Source organism: Thrips palmi, unplaced genomic scaffold, assembly GCF_012932325.1.
Source record: "Thrips palmi isolate BJ-2018 unplaced genomic scaffold, TpBJ-2018v1 HiC_scaffold_4, whole genome shotgun sequence".
Classification (NCBI taxonomy): Eukaryota; Metazoa; Arthropoda; class Insecta; order Thysanoptera; family Thripidae; genus Thrips; species Thrips palmi.
In genome coordinates, this window is record NW_023144631.1 from 14,759,816 (window position 1) to 14,776,084 (window position 16,269).

General features: G+C 45.3%; 1 protein-coding gene and 1 long non-coding RNA gene across 3 annotated transcripts; both read right to left on the reverse strand.

Annotated features, from left to right (window-relative positions):
• Positions 1 to 224: 224 nt before the first annotated feature.
• On the reverse strand, positions 225 to 13,438 carry LOC117649706. 2 transcript variants are annotated; one of them, XM_034392678.1, is made up of 9 exons: positions 12,990 to 13,438; positions 12,755 to 12,920; positions 12,161 to 12,346; positions 10,229 to 10,356; positions 9,131 to 9,281; positions 8,799 to 8,920; positions 7,537 to 7,707; positions 2,353 to 2,509; positions 225 to 1,376 (listed from the first exon to the last, which is right to left on the reverse strand). In XM_034392678.1, exons 1-9 carry the CDS (start codon positions 13,038 to 13,040, stop codon positions 850 to 852), a joined length of 1,659 nt encoding a protein of 552 aa, XP_034248569.1. In that variant the 5' UTR covers positions 13,041 to 13,438; the 3' UTR covers positions 225 to 849. The 2 variants fall into 2 exon arrangements, with proteins under 2 accessions (XP_034248569.1, XP_034248568.1); XM_034392677.1 differs by having other exon boundaries at positions 9,131 to 9,290; positions 12,990 to 13,437.
• A 2,276-nt stretch (positions 13,439 to 15,714) lies between these two features.
• Positions 15,715 to 16,055, reverse strand: LOC117649849. The gene is made up of 3 exons (XR_004588009.1): positions 16,009 to 16,055; positions 15,851 to 15,934; positions 15,715 to 15,778 (listed from the first exon to the last, which is right to left on the reverse strand). It is a non-coding gene; the product is annotated as an uncharacterized LOC117649849 (long non-coding RNA).
• Positions 16,056 to 16,269: the final 214 nt, after the last annotated feature.

A 16,269-nucleotide genomic window follows, 5' to 3' on the forward strand; every position in this document is an offset into this window, starting at 1 on the left:
ATGAAACACTCATTATTTTATGAATGCTTCATTCAAAAAATGAATAATTCATAAACACCCCAAAATGAATGTTTCATTCCCCAATTTTAACGTAACAGCATCACCAGCCATTCGTAATTGTACGAATGCTTCATAATGTTGTATGAATAATTCATAATTTTACGAATCGTTCATAAAATTATGAATGTTTCGTAAAGTTTTATATGAGCCATTCTTGTACACTATTTTCCCATTAAAAAATCGTAAATTTAGGAACAATTGAACGATGAATGGTTCATTATTTTATGAATGGTTCGTAAAATCTGAATACCTTTCGGGCATTTTCAGGCACTTTTTTCAACCAAAATATGAAAGGTTCATAATTGTTCATTTATGATTTTTTCATAGTGAGCATAAAACGAGCCATTCTTAAAATTATGAAGCATTCATCGCCAATATGTCATAAAATTACGACAACTTTTTTCAGTGTTTACATTTTGCACCTTCCGGAGGCCACAGCCATCTGAAAACCTCAGAAACTTTCAAACCCAATAGTGGATCATTTTGAAGCAGAAAAAGCACCATCTCACCGCGCAAACCGCGTCTTTCTAGGACGAACCGTTTCGTCACAAAGGGGCAGGGACATCAAATTGTAACATTTCTGTAGAATGACCCCTATGCGTGCGATGCCTCAACCATACTGCACCTTTCGTGCAATGCGTCCCGAAAATGCCCTATGCTAATGCATGGGGATGGGAATGCATTATGCACTTTATGTGCAATGCTTTTTCATTGACGCTATATTCATAACGTTTAGATTCTAAGTGTAGGTAGCCGTGGCAGTATCCCAACCGCGTCGCCGGTCTAACATCACTCGCGTGCTTGGATTTGCGCACCCGCCTCGTTGTTGAAGATTACGGCGAGAGCTGGTCTGGTCTCTTCGTCGTCGCTGTTGCCATGCTGGTCGACGTAACTGTCCTGGTCCGTGGCGACCGTGTTCGCGTGCCTCGCAGCAGGCGTTGGCACCAGGCGCTTGCAGGCTGCGAAGCATTGGCAGCGTGAAGCCATGACATGATGGCTTCTGTTCGGCCAGAACGTGATCAGCAAGAAGTAAGCCCCCGCTGCAGCAATGACCACGAAGAGCGAGATGAGCCCCAGGTCCAGCGCGAGGCCATCGAAGAAGAAGTGCCTTGCGCCGGGCAGTGGCGAGATTGTTTTGACTTCCGGTAGGTCATTGTTCCACGAGGAGTGTAGCTTCTCGCGCAGCCAGTTCCTGACGCTGTCTCCATTCAAGTCCGTGAAGACGTGTCCGTCCGCGAAACTGAAGCAAAGGATGCCGCGCAGGAACCAAGAGTCGCCCCGACGCGCCAGCAAGGCCGCACCTTTCCACACCTCCTCTGCAAGCAACAGGAGTCACAAGCTATGCGACTCGGCCGGAATACGGTCAGGAACTCTACAAACTAAAGTGGGTACCAAGTTAAACTTGTACAAGTGCAGTGCATTCTCAGCTTACACATCTACAAACGAATACCTAACTCTTCCAAGTATGCATCTGCGTACTTAGCTGAGTATACATCTGTAGGGGGTGGCAACGCCCTCCATCTTTCTTGACGCCATGTCGGACCCCCCCCCCCTTCCCCTCCCGCCGGAACATAAGTCTACTTCGACGAGTCTAAAGTACCAAGTCCAGTAAAGCTGAGCTATTTTGTTATTACGATAACATGTGAATTGATAAAGTGTTTAGGCCCGGTTTCAACTCAAAGACTCCAAAACTTTCCAAGATTAACGTTTTGAAAATATAAGTAGACAGTTTTCTTGCAGCGTTTTTAGTGAAACCCCACTTTTCTCTTGTTTTTGTGATGCGGTTTTGAGGGGTGAATTGATTGTATGTGCGCTTATGTTTAATTATTACTTTAAAATGACCTTTTAACTAGATGCTGCACTCAAGTTTCATCCGATTCCTTTGCGGGGCTCAGAGAGAATCTCCTTGAAAAGTGCCACACTGCAGAAAATAACCATAACAAAAGTACACAAATTTCTGGCAAATTTTTTATCAGGAATTTAGTGTACTTTTCAAGTACAACAATTGTTGTACAAAGTACAACGGAACCGGCATGACGAGTGCTAGGCAGTGCAGGGCTGGTTGTGGTTTGTACAATTCTAGTTGTACTTTGTACAATCCTTGTTGTACTTGAATTGTACAGTTTTTGTTGCACTTTTGTTGTACTATGCACACTTTTTCTTGCAATGCACGATTTTTGGGGGGGGGGGGGTCAAACATGGCCTCAGAATGCGTGTACAGCGTTGCCACCCCCTGCTCATACTGATACTGAGTACAGTACACACTTCAGTTTGTAGTGAAACCAGGCGTACCGCTGGCCTTCGCCGTGCAGATTCTGTCGTCCGTGAGGGAGCGCCCTTCTGACTCCCACCGACCAAGCAGTCTGGCATGACAGTCCTCCAAGCCGAGGGTGGACAGCGCGACCAGGACGCGGCGGTCTGAGACGAAGTTTCCGCGCCATGTCTCCGTCTGCAAACGGCCAGGCCAACCTTACCCCTCCAAACAAGGAACAGTTTGCAGTAACCCTGCTATTTGGGGCGGTACACTGCATGAAAAAACCACAACAAAAGTACGCAAATTATTGACAATTTTTTATCAGGAATTTACTGTACTTCCAAAGTACAACAATTATTGTACAATGGAACCGGCATGACGAGTGCTGGGCAGTCCAGGCCTCGTTGTGGTTTGTGGGTAAAATTCAAGGGGATTGACACGACCTGAACCTCATGTCGTCAGAACTTGATGAAAGTTGGCTCAAATGTTACCCCCATAGGGGTAAGTAAGCCCACAAAATTTGAACCCTCTAGCTCAACTAACATGGGCGCAGTGAGCAATCTAATTTTCGCCTGAAATTCATTTTCACCTTTTTCAGCAAAATGCACATTTTTGGAAAAGTCGTCGCGCTGGCCGCCCCGACGGCCTTTCTTCCGCCTGATCGACGTTCCTAGACTCAAAATTGTCTGGGGAATCCGAATCTGGCGTCGGTTTTCCGCTAGCGTTCCGATAAAATTCCGAAAATGGCACTTTTTTACGGAAATTTAGTTATTTTAGGGGTTTACGCGACAGGCCGTATCCACTAGCCCCCAATCCAAACATGCCCGTTTCAACTTTTTTTCAGTTAGGGGACACCATAAGCTTAATTTTAAGTTGGGCCCCGATATTGTGTATGGGTCTCGTTTAGGAGCTAGCCCTATGCCCAACTTTTGACTTTTTCCCTAAAATTTGTTTTTCTGTGAAACCTTTAAAAAGGCATGGCATCCTCAAAAATCGTCCTAGGCGGCCAATAAAGTAGTCTAACGGACGCAGAATTTCCCGAGGATCACGATGCTGCACGTGCATTTGAGTTTTGGGGCCTCAAACACAGTCAAAACTCCAAAAAACAACAAAATTTATGTCAAATGCCACAAAATGTTGAACGGCAATTTCGACCCTTTTTCCCCCTCGCAAGGCCGCTTTGCCGTTGCCTAATCGGACTCCTTGGAGTTTCCACTTTGAGAATAAGCAGGAAAGGGTCAGCAGCCCAGCGGCGGCCAACGTGTGGCCGCCGCCACACTGGAAACTGCGGACTTCCCCGTAAGGACGAGGCACCGCGCCGCCCAGGTAGGCAACCAGTTTGACGCACCCCTCGGCCACGGGCGGTGGAGGTCGTACGCGCCGCACGGGTAGGCAACCAGTCTGACGCGCTAGGCCCGAGATTAAGTGGGGGTAGGGTGGGGGAGGGGAAGGGACGGTAGCGGGGGGTGGGGGTGGAGGGTGAGACAACCGTGGACTGTTAGTGTTGTTAGTGTGTTGTTGTTGGTGGTGGTGTATTGTGTTTTTGTGGCTGCTGCTTTGTAGTTGATCGCTTTTCGGCTTGAGGCCATAAGAAAGGAACTCTCTCTGTGTGCGTTCGGGCTCGCCTGTTAATCCCGTTGAAGGTTTTATCTACATATCGGTTCAGGATGCGGAAGCCGGTAGGGGGTATGTTGTTCCACCTTGATAAATGTACTAGTTCTTTTAACCTCAACTGAAGTTAAATCCTCATGTTTCTTTTCAGGCGAGCCCGAACGCACACAGAGAGAGCTCCTTTCTTATGGCCTCAAGCCGAAAAGTGATAACCTACATAGCAGCAGCCACAAAAACACAATACACCACCACCAACAACAACAACACACTAACAACACTAACACACCGTCAAAAATCCACTGTAATATTACAACACAATCACCTACAGTAATGCTGTTATAAAACAACAGTATTGTTTTGTGTCTGAACGGGAAACCCATCCAGAAACAGCACTTTCGTTTCATAACAATTTCCTTGTCAAGTAACAAGAATGTAATCGTCATTCAAAATAGTTGTGTTGTCGTTGAACAGGTTTCATGTTTAGAAACAGCCTTTTGCAATCTTAAAACATATTTTGTTGTCAGGTTACAAGTGTCTTGTTTAATAACAGCACGATGAAATCACTACAAATGTTGGGAAGACATCGTCGAAGACTCCTAAGAAGTATTGTTTTATTACAATCGGACTGTCAGAAAACAGCACCGAGGGCTACAACATGCTTGTAATAAAACAAGTTGTGCTGCTATCAAACTTAACAGCATAAGTGCTGTTAATTTACAGCACTTTTTTTAACAGTGCAGTCGACGGTTGTCTCACCCTCCACCCCCCCGCTACCGTCCCTTCCCCTCCCCCTCCCCACCCCCACTTAATCTCGGGCCTAGCGCGTCAGACTGGTTGCCTACCCGGGCGGCGCGTGCGACCTCCACCGCCCGTGGCCGAGGGGTGCGTCAAACTGGTTGCCTACCTGGGCGGCGCGGTGCCTCGTCCTTACGGGGAAGTCCGCAGTTTCCAGTGTGGCGGTGGCTAGAGAGACCAAACGAGTGGACTTGGCTGTCCGTTTGTCCGGAAACAAACGAAGGTGCGAGCTTCGGCTCCGTTCAGCGCCGAGCCGGGCGGGCGGATCCGGCAAAGCTCGCCAGGCTCGGATGCCGAAGCGACCCGAAGAGCAGCCGACGGGTCGCTCGGAGCTGAACGACAGCCGCTTGATTGAACCCTTGCCTACCAGAGGGCAGCACCTGTCGGGACGGTTTGTGACAGATAGCGGGCGAGGGGTGAGGCGGTGGTTTCTGTTGGTCTGCTTCCGAAACAGGCGGGCGTCGACTCGGAAAGAGAGGTTTCAACGAGCGTTCGGCAACGAGTTCGGGTATCTTCGGAAGCCGAAAAAAGCTTCGGCTCGCAACACGTCCCAACAGCCACCGACAGCAGTGTCCGCTCATTTGGTCTCTCTAGCGGCGGCCACACGTTGGCCGCCGCTGGGCTGCTGACCCTTTCCTGCTTATTCTCAAAGTGGAAACTCCAAGGAGTCCGATTAGGCAACGGCAAAGCGGCCTTGCGACGGGGAAAAGGGTCGAAATTGCCATTTAACATTTTGTGGCATTTGACATAAATTTGTTTTTTTTTTTTTGGAGTTTTGACTGTGTTTGAGGCCCCAAAACTCAAATGCACGTGCAGCATCGTGATCCTCGGGAAATTCTGCGTCCGTTAGACTACTTTATTGGCCGCCTAGGACGATTTTTGAGGATGCCATGCCTTTTTAAAGGTTTCACAGAAAAACAAATTTTAGGGAAAAAGTCAAAAGTTGGGCATAGGGCTAGCTCCTAAACGAGACCCATACACAATATCGGGGCCCAACTTAAAATTAAGCTTATGGTGTCCCCTAACTGAAAAAAAGTTGAAACGGGCATGTTTGGATTGGGGGCTAGTGGATACGGCCTGTCGCGTAAACCCCTGAAATAACTAAATTTCCGTAAAAAAGTGCCATTTTCGGAATTTTATCGGAACGCTAGCGGAAAACCGACGCCAGATTCGGATTCCCCAGACAACTTTGAGTCTAGGAACGTCGATCAGGCGGAAGAAAGGCCGTCGAGGCGGCCAGCGCGACGACTTTTCCAAAAATGTGCATTTTGCTGAAAAAGGTGAAAATGAATTTCAGGCGAAAATTAGATTGCTCACTGCGCCCATGTTAGTTGAGCTAGAGGGTTCAAATTTTGTGGGCTTACTTACCCCTATGGGGGTAACATTTGAGCCAACTTTCATCAAGTTCTGACGACATGAGGTTCAGGTCGTGTCAATCCCCTTGAATTTCAACCTTGTACAATTCTCGTTTTACTTTAAACAATCACAATCCATGGTGTACTTTTCTTATACAGTTTTTGTTGTACTATTCACACTTTTTCTTGCAGTGCACAGTTATTTCCGTAAAAAAATCTACATTGTTGATCAAAACGTGTAGCCTGGATTAGATAAGAAAGCTGCAACTTTGCTTACATTATTAGGTACATTATGGTGAGTTCCCAAAACAAAATTCAATCCAAAATGTTCAACGGTCTCTAAAAAAAGTGCCACTTTGATGTTTGTTAGAGCGTTGGTTAAAAATCTTCCTGTGTCTTTTATTGGGGCGGAAAGTCTTGAAATTGTTCTTGGGTTGTCCTAAAGATGTATAGAACAGATTTTAGTTACGGAATTTTCTAATTCAACTTCTGTCCTGAGATACAAAGTTTCTAGTTTTAACATTTCAAAAAGGTGAGGTTTTCTCCTATTCTTTTAACTTTTCTGGGTTTGTAAAATAAAGTTGGGCTTATATCAAGATTCCGTCTTTAAAATTTGTCGACAATTCATCAATGAATAGAGTCCATGCAAGACGACTCATGTAGGTGTCAACCAGGAACGCAGGAAGTCTTTCTACGACAAAATTTTTTGTCGGCTGAGCAAAGCTGTGAAGTTGAGCGTATAAGCCAACGACAACTGATCTTAATGTTATTTCTTTCCAAAAACTACCCACTTAGCTTAAAGGTGTTCAACCAGTTGAATCTGAAACCGTCTATGCACATTTTTATCTATGAACTTTAAAAATACTATTTTTGGCAATTTTGGCCATTTTTTCACCAGGGTCCTCCCTTAAGCCCTAAGAAAATCTCTCCGAAAAAATGATGGAATTGGAACGGAGTCTCCATGAACGTGATTATAGAGTTTTTCTCCATAAAAGTTCCGAGCTCATTTCTAACGGTGTTTAGGACGTAGAAACTATTTTGAAAATGTCCAGGGTGCCGTTACCCTACACTACACTCTACAAAAAATGTCCGGTCAACGCCGTTAATTTATTACCAATGTTTGCTGTTATGCAATTCACGGCGTTTGCTGTGAACTAGTTCACGGCGTTCACTGTGATCTCGGTTACAGTGTTCACTGTGATCTGGCCACAGAAAACGCCGTGAATTGGAGCCTGATTTGCAGTCCTTCGGTGCTCAGCGGCGTCAAACTCACAGTGTTTACTGGGGACCAGATCACAGTGAACACCGCGAACAAGATCACAGTGAATCCCGTGAGCAGTTCACAGTAAACGCTGTGAATTGACCTACAGTGAAAACTGGTAATAAATTAACGGCATTTACAGGACATTTTTGGTAGAGTGTATGTTGAAAATTGCGCTCTTCAGATGTAGGAATACTGACCACGCCTACGTTTTCTGGGACAAGAGGTGGCTGAGCTGGTGCGCGGCCGGCCAGGTCGAGGCAGGCCAAGGTTCCATTCTTGATGGGGGTCTTGAGCACCAGCAGCGCCACGTTCCAGGCATGGTCGCGGGCCGCTCCGCGGTCGCGCTCATGCACGTGCAGGGAGGCCACCTAGTAGCAAAGCGAGGCAAATATTAAAGCGCATGGAACCTCAAGTCCTACGTGTGGGTCAATACTCGGGGGAAAAACAAATGACAACCTACGGTCATAATCACCGTGGTCCGAATCAGAAGGTCGTACACTGTGGCAAAAAGGTACGGAAAATTCTGTTAATTTTTTTGCCAGGATTCTCCGTAGCCCTCTATCAATATTCTCCGTAGGCTCTTACAGTATTCTCCGTAGGGCCGCACAGTATTCTCTGTAAGTCCGCACAGTCTTCTCCGTAGGACCTAGAAGACTGTATAGTCTTACGGAGATCACTGTAAGGTCCTACGGAGAATACTGTGCGGTTCTACGGAAAATACTGTAAGAGCCTATGGAGAATATTGATAAGGGGGCTACGGAGAATTACCACAAGCTGTTTACAGAATTCTCCGTAGCTTTTTGCCACAGTGTACCTTGTCCGTTTTCGTGGGTGCGGTTTGCATCAAAGCGCAGGCGCGGATTGTTTTTTTTTTTTTTTTTTTTTTTGGGGGGGGGGGAGCGCAAAGGGTTTTTTGCCCTAGATAGCCGCCTGAAAGGTAGGCAAAAAGTGCTACTTTGCCCCTGTAAGTAGGCAAAAGGCGCTACTTTGCCACCACCACCACCACCACCACCAATAGACCGCCTCTGGATCCGCCACTGTCAAAACGTGCATCTTTTGTTCCTCTCTTTACGTGGCTCAGCAGAGCCACAGGAGAGGTTAATTGACTCCGATCAAAAATGCTCTTGATATGTTGGTGACTTCCTTAGACTAAGCGTTGCAGGCTTAAGGATTTCTTTTTTAGGCGGACTAAAACATAAATTTACCAAAAAAAGGTAGTTTGGACAAACTTCATATTTTCACGGAATTCAGGGCCCAAAAATGTATGTTTCGATGCAAATCACCTACATAGAATCTTATATTCAATGCACACGTGAATTTCACCAACATTGCCTATCCCGCCCAAATGATCCAACTTGGACTAATTCCCTTTCGTTCACGATAAGTTTCTTTACATGGAAATGACCCGATCGGATCTTCTGAAAAGTTTCCCTCGTGGTCGCTACGAGGTCGCTCTTACCTCAACCCGTCTCTTCTTTCCGTTGGGGCTCATCCACACCACATGCAGCTTTCCTGGGGCCACAAGACGGACATCTCCAGTGTCGTTCCTCCGCCCATAAGGAACCACCACACCGTTACCGTCTGCAAATGAGATCAGAGTTAGGGCCCGCCGTGGAGCACCGACTTTCGAGAAAACCCTAAAAGGCACTTAGTTTCTGTTATTGCGGAATGGTTAAGCTTTCAGCGCGCAGACTTCATTTTGTACTAATGACCCTCAAATTGAGGTAATTTGACCTCAGTGCCTCATCTCTCCCTCCCCCTCCATGACGGTGGTGTAAGTCCGGCACTGACCAGTCATCACAACGTTGTCTGCCACCAGGGCCCCAGCGTACACATCGTAGTCGTTGTCACTCCGATCCGATTGGACGTACACGCCCACGGTCCAGGGTAGGTGGCCAGGCAGGCTCTGATTGGCGCTCAGGGAGGCCAGTGGCAGCGTCGTCTGGCCGCACTGCGGCAACGAAGCAAATAACAGAAAAATATCGCGAAGGTTGCCTAGGGCAACGTGCGAAGGCTTACAAAGCCTTTATTTGGAGAACACGTAGAGAACATTTGTAGCGCACAAAATCGTGCGATGTCGCGCAGAAATGTATATGCGTGGTTAATCTCGCAAAAACCTACTCTACAAACTCAAGTGTCGACATAGTACACTCCGCCTGGAGTCAACCTAGCATGTACACTCCACCTGGACTCAGCCTGGCATGTATACACTCCAGGCTGGAGCATGCTTGCCAAGTACACGCCAGGCCGGGTGGCGTTTACCTGCAAGTACACTGTTGCTCTGCTTTACGTTCAAAGGGTAGGGGACTTCAGCAACAGTGTACATGCCATGTTGATGCCAGGTGGAGTGTACATGCCCGGTTGACTCCAGGTGGAATGAATGTACATGCCAGGTTGACTCCAGGTGGAGTTTACTATGTCGACACTTGAGTTAACTGCAAATCCAAAGGCAATACTTATGGTACCTTTTTTGGCGGTACAATTGAGTATCGCCAATAAACGGCCTTACGGAAAAGTATTGCCTTTAAAACGGCAATACACAAAAGTATCGCCAAAATTTGGCGATACTTCGGAGTATTGCCACGATTTGGCATTAAACGTTGAACAAATCCAGGGGACAAGTCCTAAGCTTAATGACGCGGTTTTGGCGAAAGTATCGCCAAATTTTGGCGATACTTCCGTGTATCGCCGTTCTGAGGGCAATACTTTTCCGTAATGCTGTTTGTTGGCAATACTCAATTGTATCACCAAAAAATGTACTTAAGTATCGCCTTTGCATTTGCAGTGTTCGCAGAGTACAGAGTACTTCAGTGAAAGCATCTCTCCTTATTTCCAGAAGACACACACTGTCACAAGAATATTTTTGCCTGGATGTACCAACGGGTGTACCTTTTGTAGCGGTGAATCGGTGGGCAGTGTGGTGGGCAGGTTGGCCGCTGGCGTCGTGATACTCATTTTCGTTGCAGATGGAGTAGTCGGGCTTGTGCCAGACGTCTCTTGGGCCGGTCTCCAACCTGCTACAATGATACAAAAGGCATTGGGTGAAAATGGGGTGTGGGCAAGCGACACAAGTGTCACAAAAACTTTCTAAGAAGCTCCCAAATGGATATGCACACCAGTTCACTAGGGCGGCTCCTAGAGAGGGAGAGGGGATGTTGAATCTTGGTTGCAGGTCATTGGCGATGAATAACAAGAAAATTCTGAACCGTCTGGGAGTGCGGGGGAAAACTGGTCGGGGGGGGGGGGGCTGAACACCCCATATTTCACTTCAAATGCCGCAAGCACGGGCTTAAGGGGGCAATACACTGAAAATGTCCCAAAACTGACTTTGCGATTGCTTCCATACGCGCTGTGGTACGTAATTGAGATTTTTCATGTGCCAAGGCCCTACGAAAAGAAGCATTTTCAGCCCAGAATGGCGTCGATCGAACGTCAGGGAGCGGAGCAGCTACCAATCAAATTTTCGTCAAAAATCGAACTGGTGGAAGTCTCTCATTCCACAAAAATGAAGATATCTCAACCCCATGTGCGCCAAAATGTAGGTAATTGAAGCGGCTATCGCGTGAACTAAAACCATGAACATCGAGCAATCGAAAGTACAACATTTTACGAAAAAAACTGTTTTGATCATTTTGGCAAAACCCTCCAAAATTGCTTTTGGACGAAATTTTGTACTTGCGGTTGCTCGATGTTCATGGTTCTAGTTCTTTTAGAGGCTTGACAGGAGGGGGTTCGTGACATGTCGAGGGGCGACTGTTAGAAATTTTCTTCACTTTCGGTCATGTGTTGCCTTTTTAACTGGGTGCCGATAACTGTCTTTTGACTGCCGATAATTGTGTTTTTGGTAACCATTTTCTCAGGTTACATAAGAGCGACACAAAAAGTTTTTCGTGAAATCTTTGTCAGCCACTCCGTTGTCTAGATCCTTCTGAGGTGTCTGGAACTAGTCGCGCGGGTAATAAAGGTAATAACCTACCCTAGCGGCCCTCGAAAAGAAAGCGATGCTCTTCAACTGACGGTAACTGTATACACTGTCAAAAAAATAAAGTTCAATCGACTAAAATTTAGTGGATTGTACTAAGAAATTTAGTCGTTTTTCAGGGCGACTAAGAATTAGTAGAATTAAGAACACGCCAATCGAGCATGAGTGGACGATAAAAACGACCAAATATTAGTCGAATCAAACAAAACTTAGTCGAAATTTTGACCAAAATATTTAGTCAGTTCCCTTTAGTCGGCTCTTGTGATGTAAGCAGCGGTGACGTCACACGATTTGGAGACTTGATGACGATTTTCTTAGTTTTAGTTGATTCGATCTCCTCGAGATCCTTTTGAGATTACTAAGAACTGCCTCCTCTCCTATTGGTTGGAGAGAATCACGTGACCACACGACCTCCTTCTAAATGTGACGTCAGCGTCCCAGAGGCACTGACACTTAATTAAAGTGTCGAAAAATCGGAGCCTCTGGCGGGTGTCGAACACGCATACCCTGACACGTCGTGCGACAACGCTAACCACTGCGCCACCGACTTGATGGAGGCTGTCTGGCCGAGCGCAGCATCTTGACGGACCTCGCAGGGTGGGCAGCGACTACACTCAACTAAATTTTAGTTGACTCGACTAAGAATTAGTTTTAGTTCGAATGACCAAAACCAATTGGTCGATTGTACTTAATTTTTTTGACAGTGTACTTTACCCTACTAACCTCTATCAGTGGTACGATAAAAAATATGATCCTTTTTTGGTCATACGTTTCAGTATCCCCCCGCCCCCTTACACAGTCAAAAGTCTGACCTTTCTATTTTCAGTCTGCTGTAATACCTTTGTCGCCCTGGGTGTCGAGGCGAGTCATGTTGACCACCCACTCGAGCGCTTCGGGGTCGTCCAGGCTGGCGAAGGTAAGGACGTCGCTCTGCCGCGAGCCGCTCAACACGCCGCGGAGATACCACAGGCCGTCAGTCATGACGGAAAGCGCGTAGCCCATTGGCGCGGTCCCGGCTGCGCCACCTGAATCACGGCTTGCGCTGTTACGACTCACATTACAGGAAAAGTGGCGATACATACACCGGCAACATTGCCCCGTTCCCGAACATTTAGAAATTCAGGAATCTCGCCAGTTGCACTGCAAAAGCAGCGGTAAGTTTGCTCGCCAACATTTTGGCAAGCCATTTCGAATTCATAAATTTGGCGAGCTTTGACCTGCAATCTTCATAAGCTTGCCTAATTTTGGCAAGCTGAGGACCATTTATGGGCCAAGCTTGCCAATTTGTGGCATTCAAAACGGGTGACAAATTTTGTGGCAAGCAAACTTACCACTGGCTTTGCAGTGTGAATTTTAACGGATCTGGGTCAAAAGGAATGTTATTTTCGTCATCTGCTTTTCGGGAATAGCCTGAGGCAGTGAGGCACCCTAACCTTCCTCCAAGTCCATGACCGTGGTCTCAGCGCAGAACTCATCCTCGGCCCATTGAGTCGAGCTGGTGCCACTGACGAGCCCCTCGCACTCGCTGGTGGTGCGGTAATGGACAGGCACCAAGAAGTTTGTGCTCGCCGGATCGATGATCTTGCCATTGTACTCAACCTGGTGATATCAAAATAGTCAGAATACGTTTCACATAGAGCCGCTCGCTCTGCCGGCAATAGAACCCACCAGGCCAATCGATCCCGGTGCCAGCCGCTGCAGCGCGCCGCCACCCGGCATGGGCAAGCACACGGGCGTAAGGTGGACGGCGGTCTTCAGCACGAGCAGGGCTAGGTCGTACGCGAAGTCCTGCCGCCTGGCTCCAGGGCGCGCTCGTACGTGGATTCGGTGCACCTGGGGTTAGGCATAAAGTAACACCTCACACTCTCAGCCTTCTACTGACTGATTCTCATTAGCAGACGCATTTCTGTAATCTACCATAATTCTTAGTATTTTTTGTCAGTGTCACTTAGCACTTGCTAACTATACTGATATTGCCGCTCTGGTAAAAGTAAAGCGTAACTACTCTTTGCTTGAGTCAAGCATTGAGTTACGCTTGTAGACGTAACGCTTGAAATGAAGCATATTCTGGAAACTCCCCCATGAGCAATTCTTTCCCAAGGCAACCAGGCCCAAAACCTTAATGTCTCAGATCCTGCTTCCGATGGTTTTTTAAGATGCCCTAGTAGTAGAGAGTCCCCAAAAAAATTTTCAGACTTTTATGTCTGATAGGAGCCGAGATTTTGGGGTTTTTATGTTTCAAACCTAGGAAAAATTCCACATTTTTAATTTTTCATCGAAACTTCCCCGTCTAAATTTTTTTGAAAAGAGCATAAAAAGTTGAGTTTTTTCCATACCAGAACGGAATTTTCAAACAATTTTTCCAATTTTTTACAAAGTTTTAAAATTTAAAAAAGTGGATTTATTTGAGAAAAACTAATACGTATATTTTTTTTTCACTTCTCTGAGCCTTAAACGGTGTCTTTTTATGGTCCCTAATTTTGGGAAAAATAAAAAGTTTACGGATGAAACTCATTCTAAATACCGCAGCCCAAAACCTATTTTCAGTCTTCGCTTTTCGACTAAAGTGTACCCCCAGGGGGAAACGTCGGGACGTTCCCCCCCCCCCCCCCTGTTTTATAGTATTTCTTGCAATATATTTAATGAATAAATATATTGGGTGGATATTATTTTAATTCACTCTGGAATAAACAGAAATAATCGTCCGTCGTCCCAAAAATATTTAAGAATATTTTTTAGAAAGTAAAAATATTTTCCTCTCTCTTATGAGCTACATGCGGAGTTTCTCGAAAGGTCTGCCACAAGTAGACGAAGAGCTGGCGCGAGCAGTGTAAGATCTGTTACGAGTAGACTAAGAGTATAGACGAGTAGACTAGTCTACTCGACGAGAAGATCTGTCGCGAGTAGAGAAGGACCTGTCACGACTTCAGATCTGTTGTAAGTAGACTAAAATCAATCGCGAGATGAGATCTATCACGAATAGATTAAGATCTGTCGCGAGTAGAGTAAGATCCGTCACGACGTAAGATCTGTTGCGAGTAGCGTAAGATCTGTCGCTAGCCCGTTAGGTTTGGTTAAGACAGGTTGGACCCTTTAGTGTCAGAGTTTTAGGGAAGCCATCCGTCGGTCCGCATGCGCATCTACCCCGCACCACCATTAGAAATTCCGCATGCAGCTCGAGGAGAGAAGAGAATATTATGATTATTATAAACATAGGTAAAAAATATTCCTGGGACGACGGGTAATTATTTCTGTCAACTCGAAAAGAATTAATAACAATATCCATCGAATAAAAATATTCAATAAATATATTGTAGGAAATACTAATAAAACAGGGGGGAACGTCCCGACGGGGGTACGTCCAGGCCGTGCCCCCCCCCCCCCCCCCCCCCCCAGGCACTGCAGGATGGTTCAATGAGTCAAACCAAATCATCTTTGTATGTTATTACTCACTTAACATCAAAGCTGAAGTATTTTAAGAACTCTGTTCAACAGATATATCTGTAGATCACTCTCAAATGTTATTTTATAGCCTAAATCACTCAATTTCTTAGATACATACAGCCATTCAAATTACTCTGCAGCTCACTCAAACATTCAAGAGTGATGTCAACTAGTACACAGCAGAAGAACTTCAAAAAAATACTAGCATGCAAATAATTTTTTATTTTGAGTTTAAGGGGGCAGTAGCGTCATTTGCACGTGTTTTGACGATTTTCGAACCTCCTGTTTAGACGTTAATATAAAGATAAGTATGAATGCCAGAGACAAACGGCAGGAACCATTTGAAAGATAAAAGTTTTTACAACATTTTCAAAAAAAAATATTTTGTTTTAGCATTGAATTAGGATGTTTTGTGTTCTATGCAAAAATGGTCTGCAAAATTACATGGTGTCACTGCGCGCACGATTGCAGCCAAAGTTTTTAACTTTTTACCAATCGGTAAACTGCATCTGAAAAAGCATGAAATTGCCCATAAAATGACCCTTGGGTTTCAACATTGGGCAAGAAAAACTATTGAAACGCTCATCTTCAACTTAAGATGGAAACGAACCACATTTTTTCTGGCCCAATATTAAAACCCAAGGGTCATTTTATGGGCAATTTCATGCTTTTTCAGATGCATTTTACCGATTGGTAAAAAGTTAAAAACTTTGGCTGCAATCGTGCGCGCAGTGAAACCATGTAATTTTGCAGACCATTTTTGCATATAACACAAAACATCCTAATTCAATGCTAAAACAAAATATTTTTTTTTGAAAATGTTGTAAAAACTTTTATCTTTCAAATGGTGCCTGCCGTTTGCCTCTGGCATTCATACTTATCTTTATATTAACGTCTAAACAGGAGGTTCGAAAATCGTCAAAACACGTGCAAAAGACGCTACTGCCCCCTTAAATTCAATGATTTTGAACAGTTTTACTTCTTCTTGCTGCCTCTTGACTTTTTGGGCTGACCTGAACAGAAGAAAAGATTGTCAAGACAAAGAAGTCCTTGTTATAATTTTGTTAAATACAAAAGCATCTTACTAGTCTCTGCTGATTCTTGGGCAGCTCTTTGTTTTCTGGAGCTTGCAGGAGTTGGTAGTTTTGGGTGGCAGTTCATCTGACTCACTGCAAAAGAAATGCATATGCATAAATGAAGAAAAACTAAATGCATTTTGGAAATGAGAAAAGATATTTCTTACCCGCTTTGGTTTTTCTTCGCTCTTTTCCTCTTTGGCTTGGCTTCTGATTCTGGTTCATTTGACTCACTGCAAAAGAAATACATATGCATTAAAGAAGAAAAACTATATGCATTTGGGAAATGAAAAAAGACATTTCTTACCTGCTTTGGTTTTTCTTCGCCCGTTTCCTCTTTGGCTCGGCTTCTGCTTCTGGTTCATTTGACTCACTGCAAAAGAAATATACATGGATATATAAAGAAAAACTTTGTACTAGGTATTTGT

Coding starts and splice junctions, on each gene's coding strand:
- LOC117649706 (XM_034392677.1), bottom strand. CDS start 13,040: ATGCCGGGTGGCGGCGCGCTGCAGCGGCTGGCACCGGGATCGATTGGC. Junction 7,708..8,798: donor GAAAGAAGAGACGGGTTGAG/GTAAGAGCGACC, acceptor CTTTGCTACTAG/GTGGCCTCCCTGCACGTGCA. Junction 2,510..7,536: donor TCCCAGAAAACGTAGGCGTG/GTCAGTATTCCT, acceptor GGCCGTTTGCAG/ACGGAGACATGGCGCGGAAA.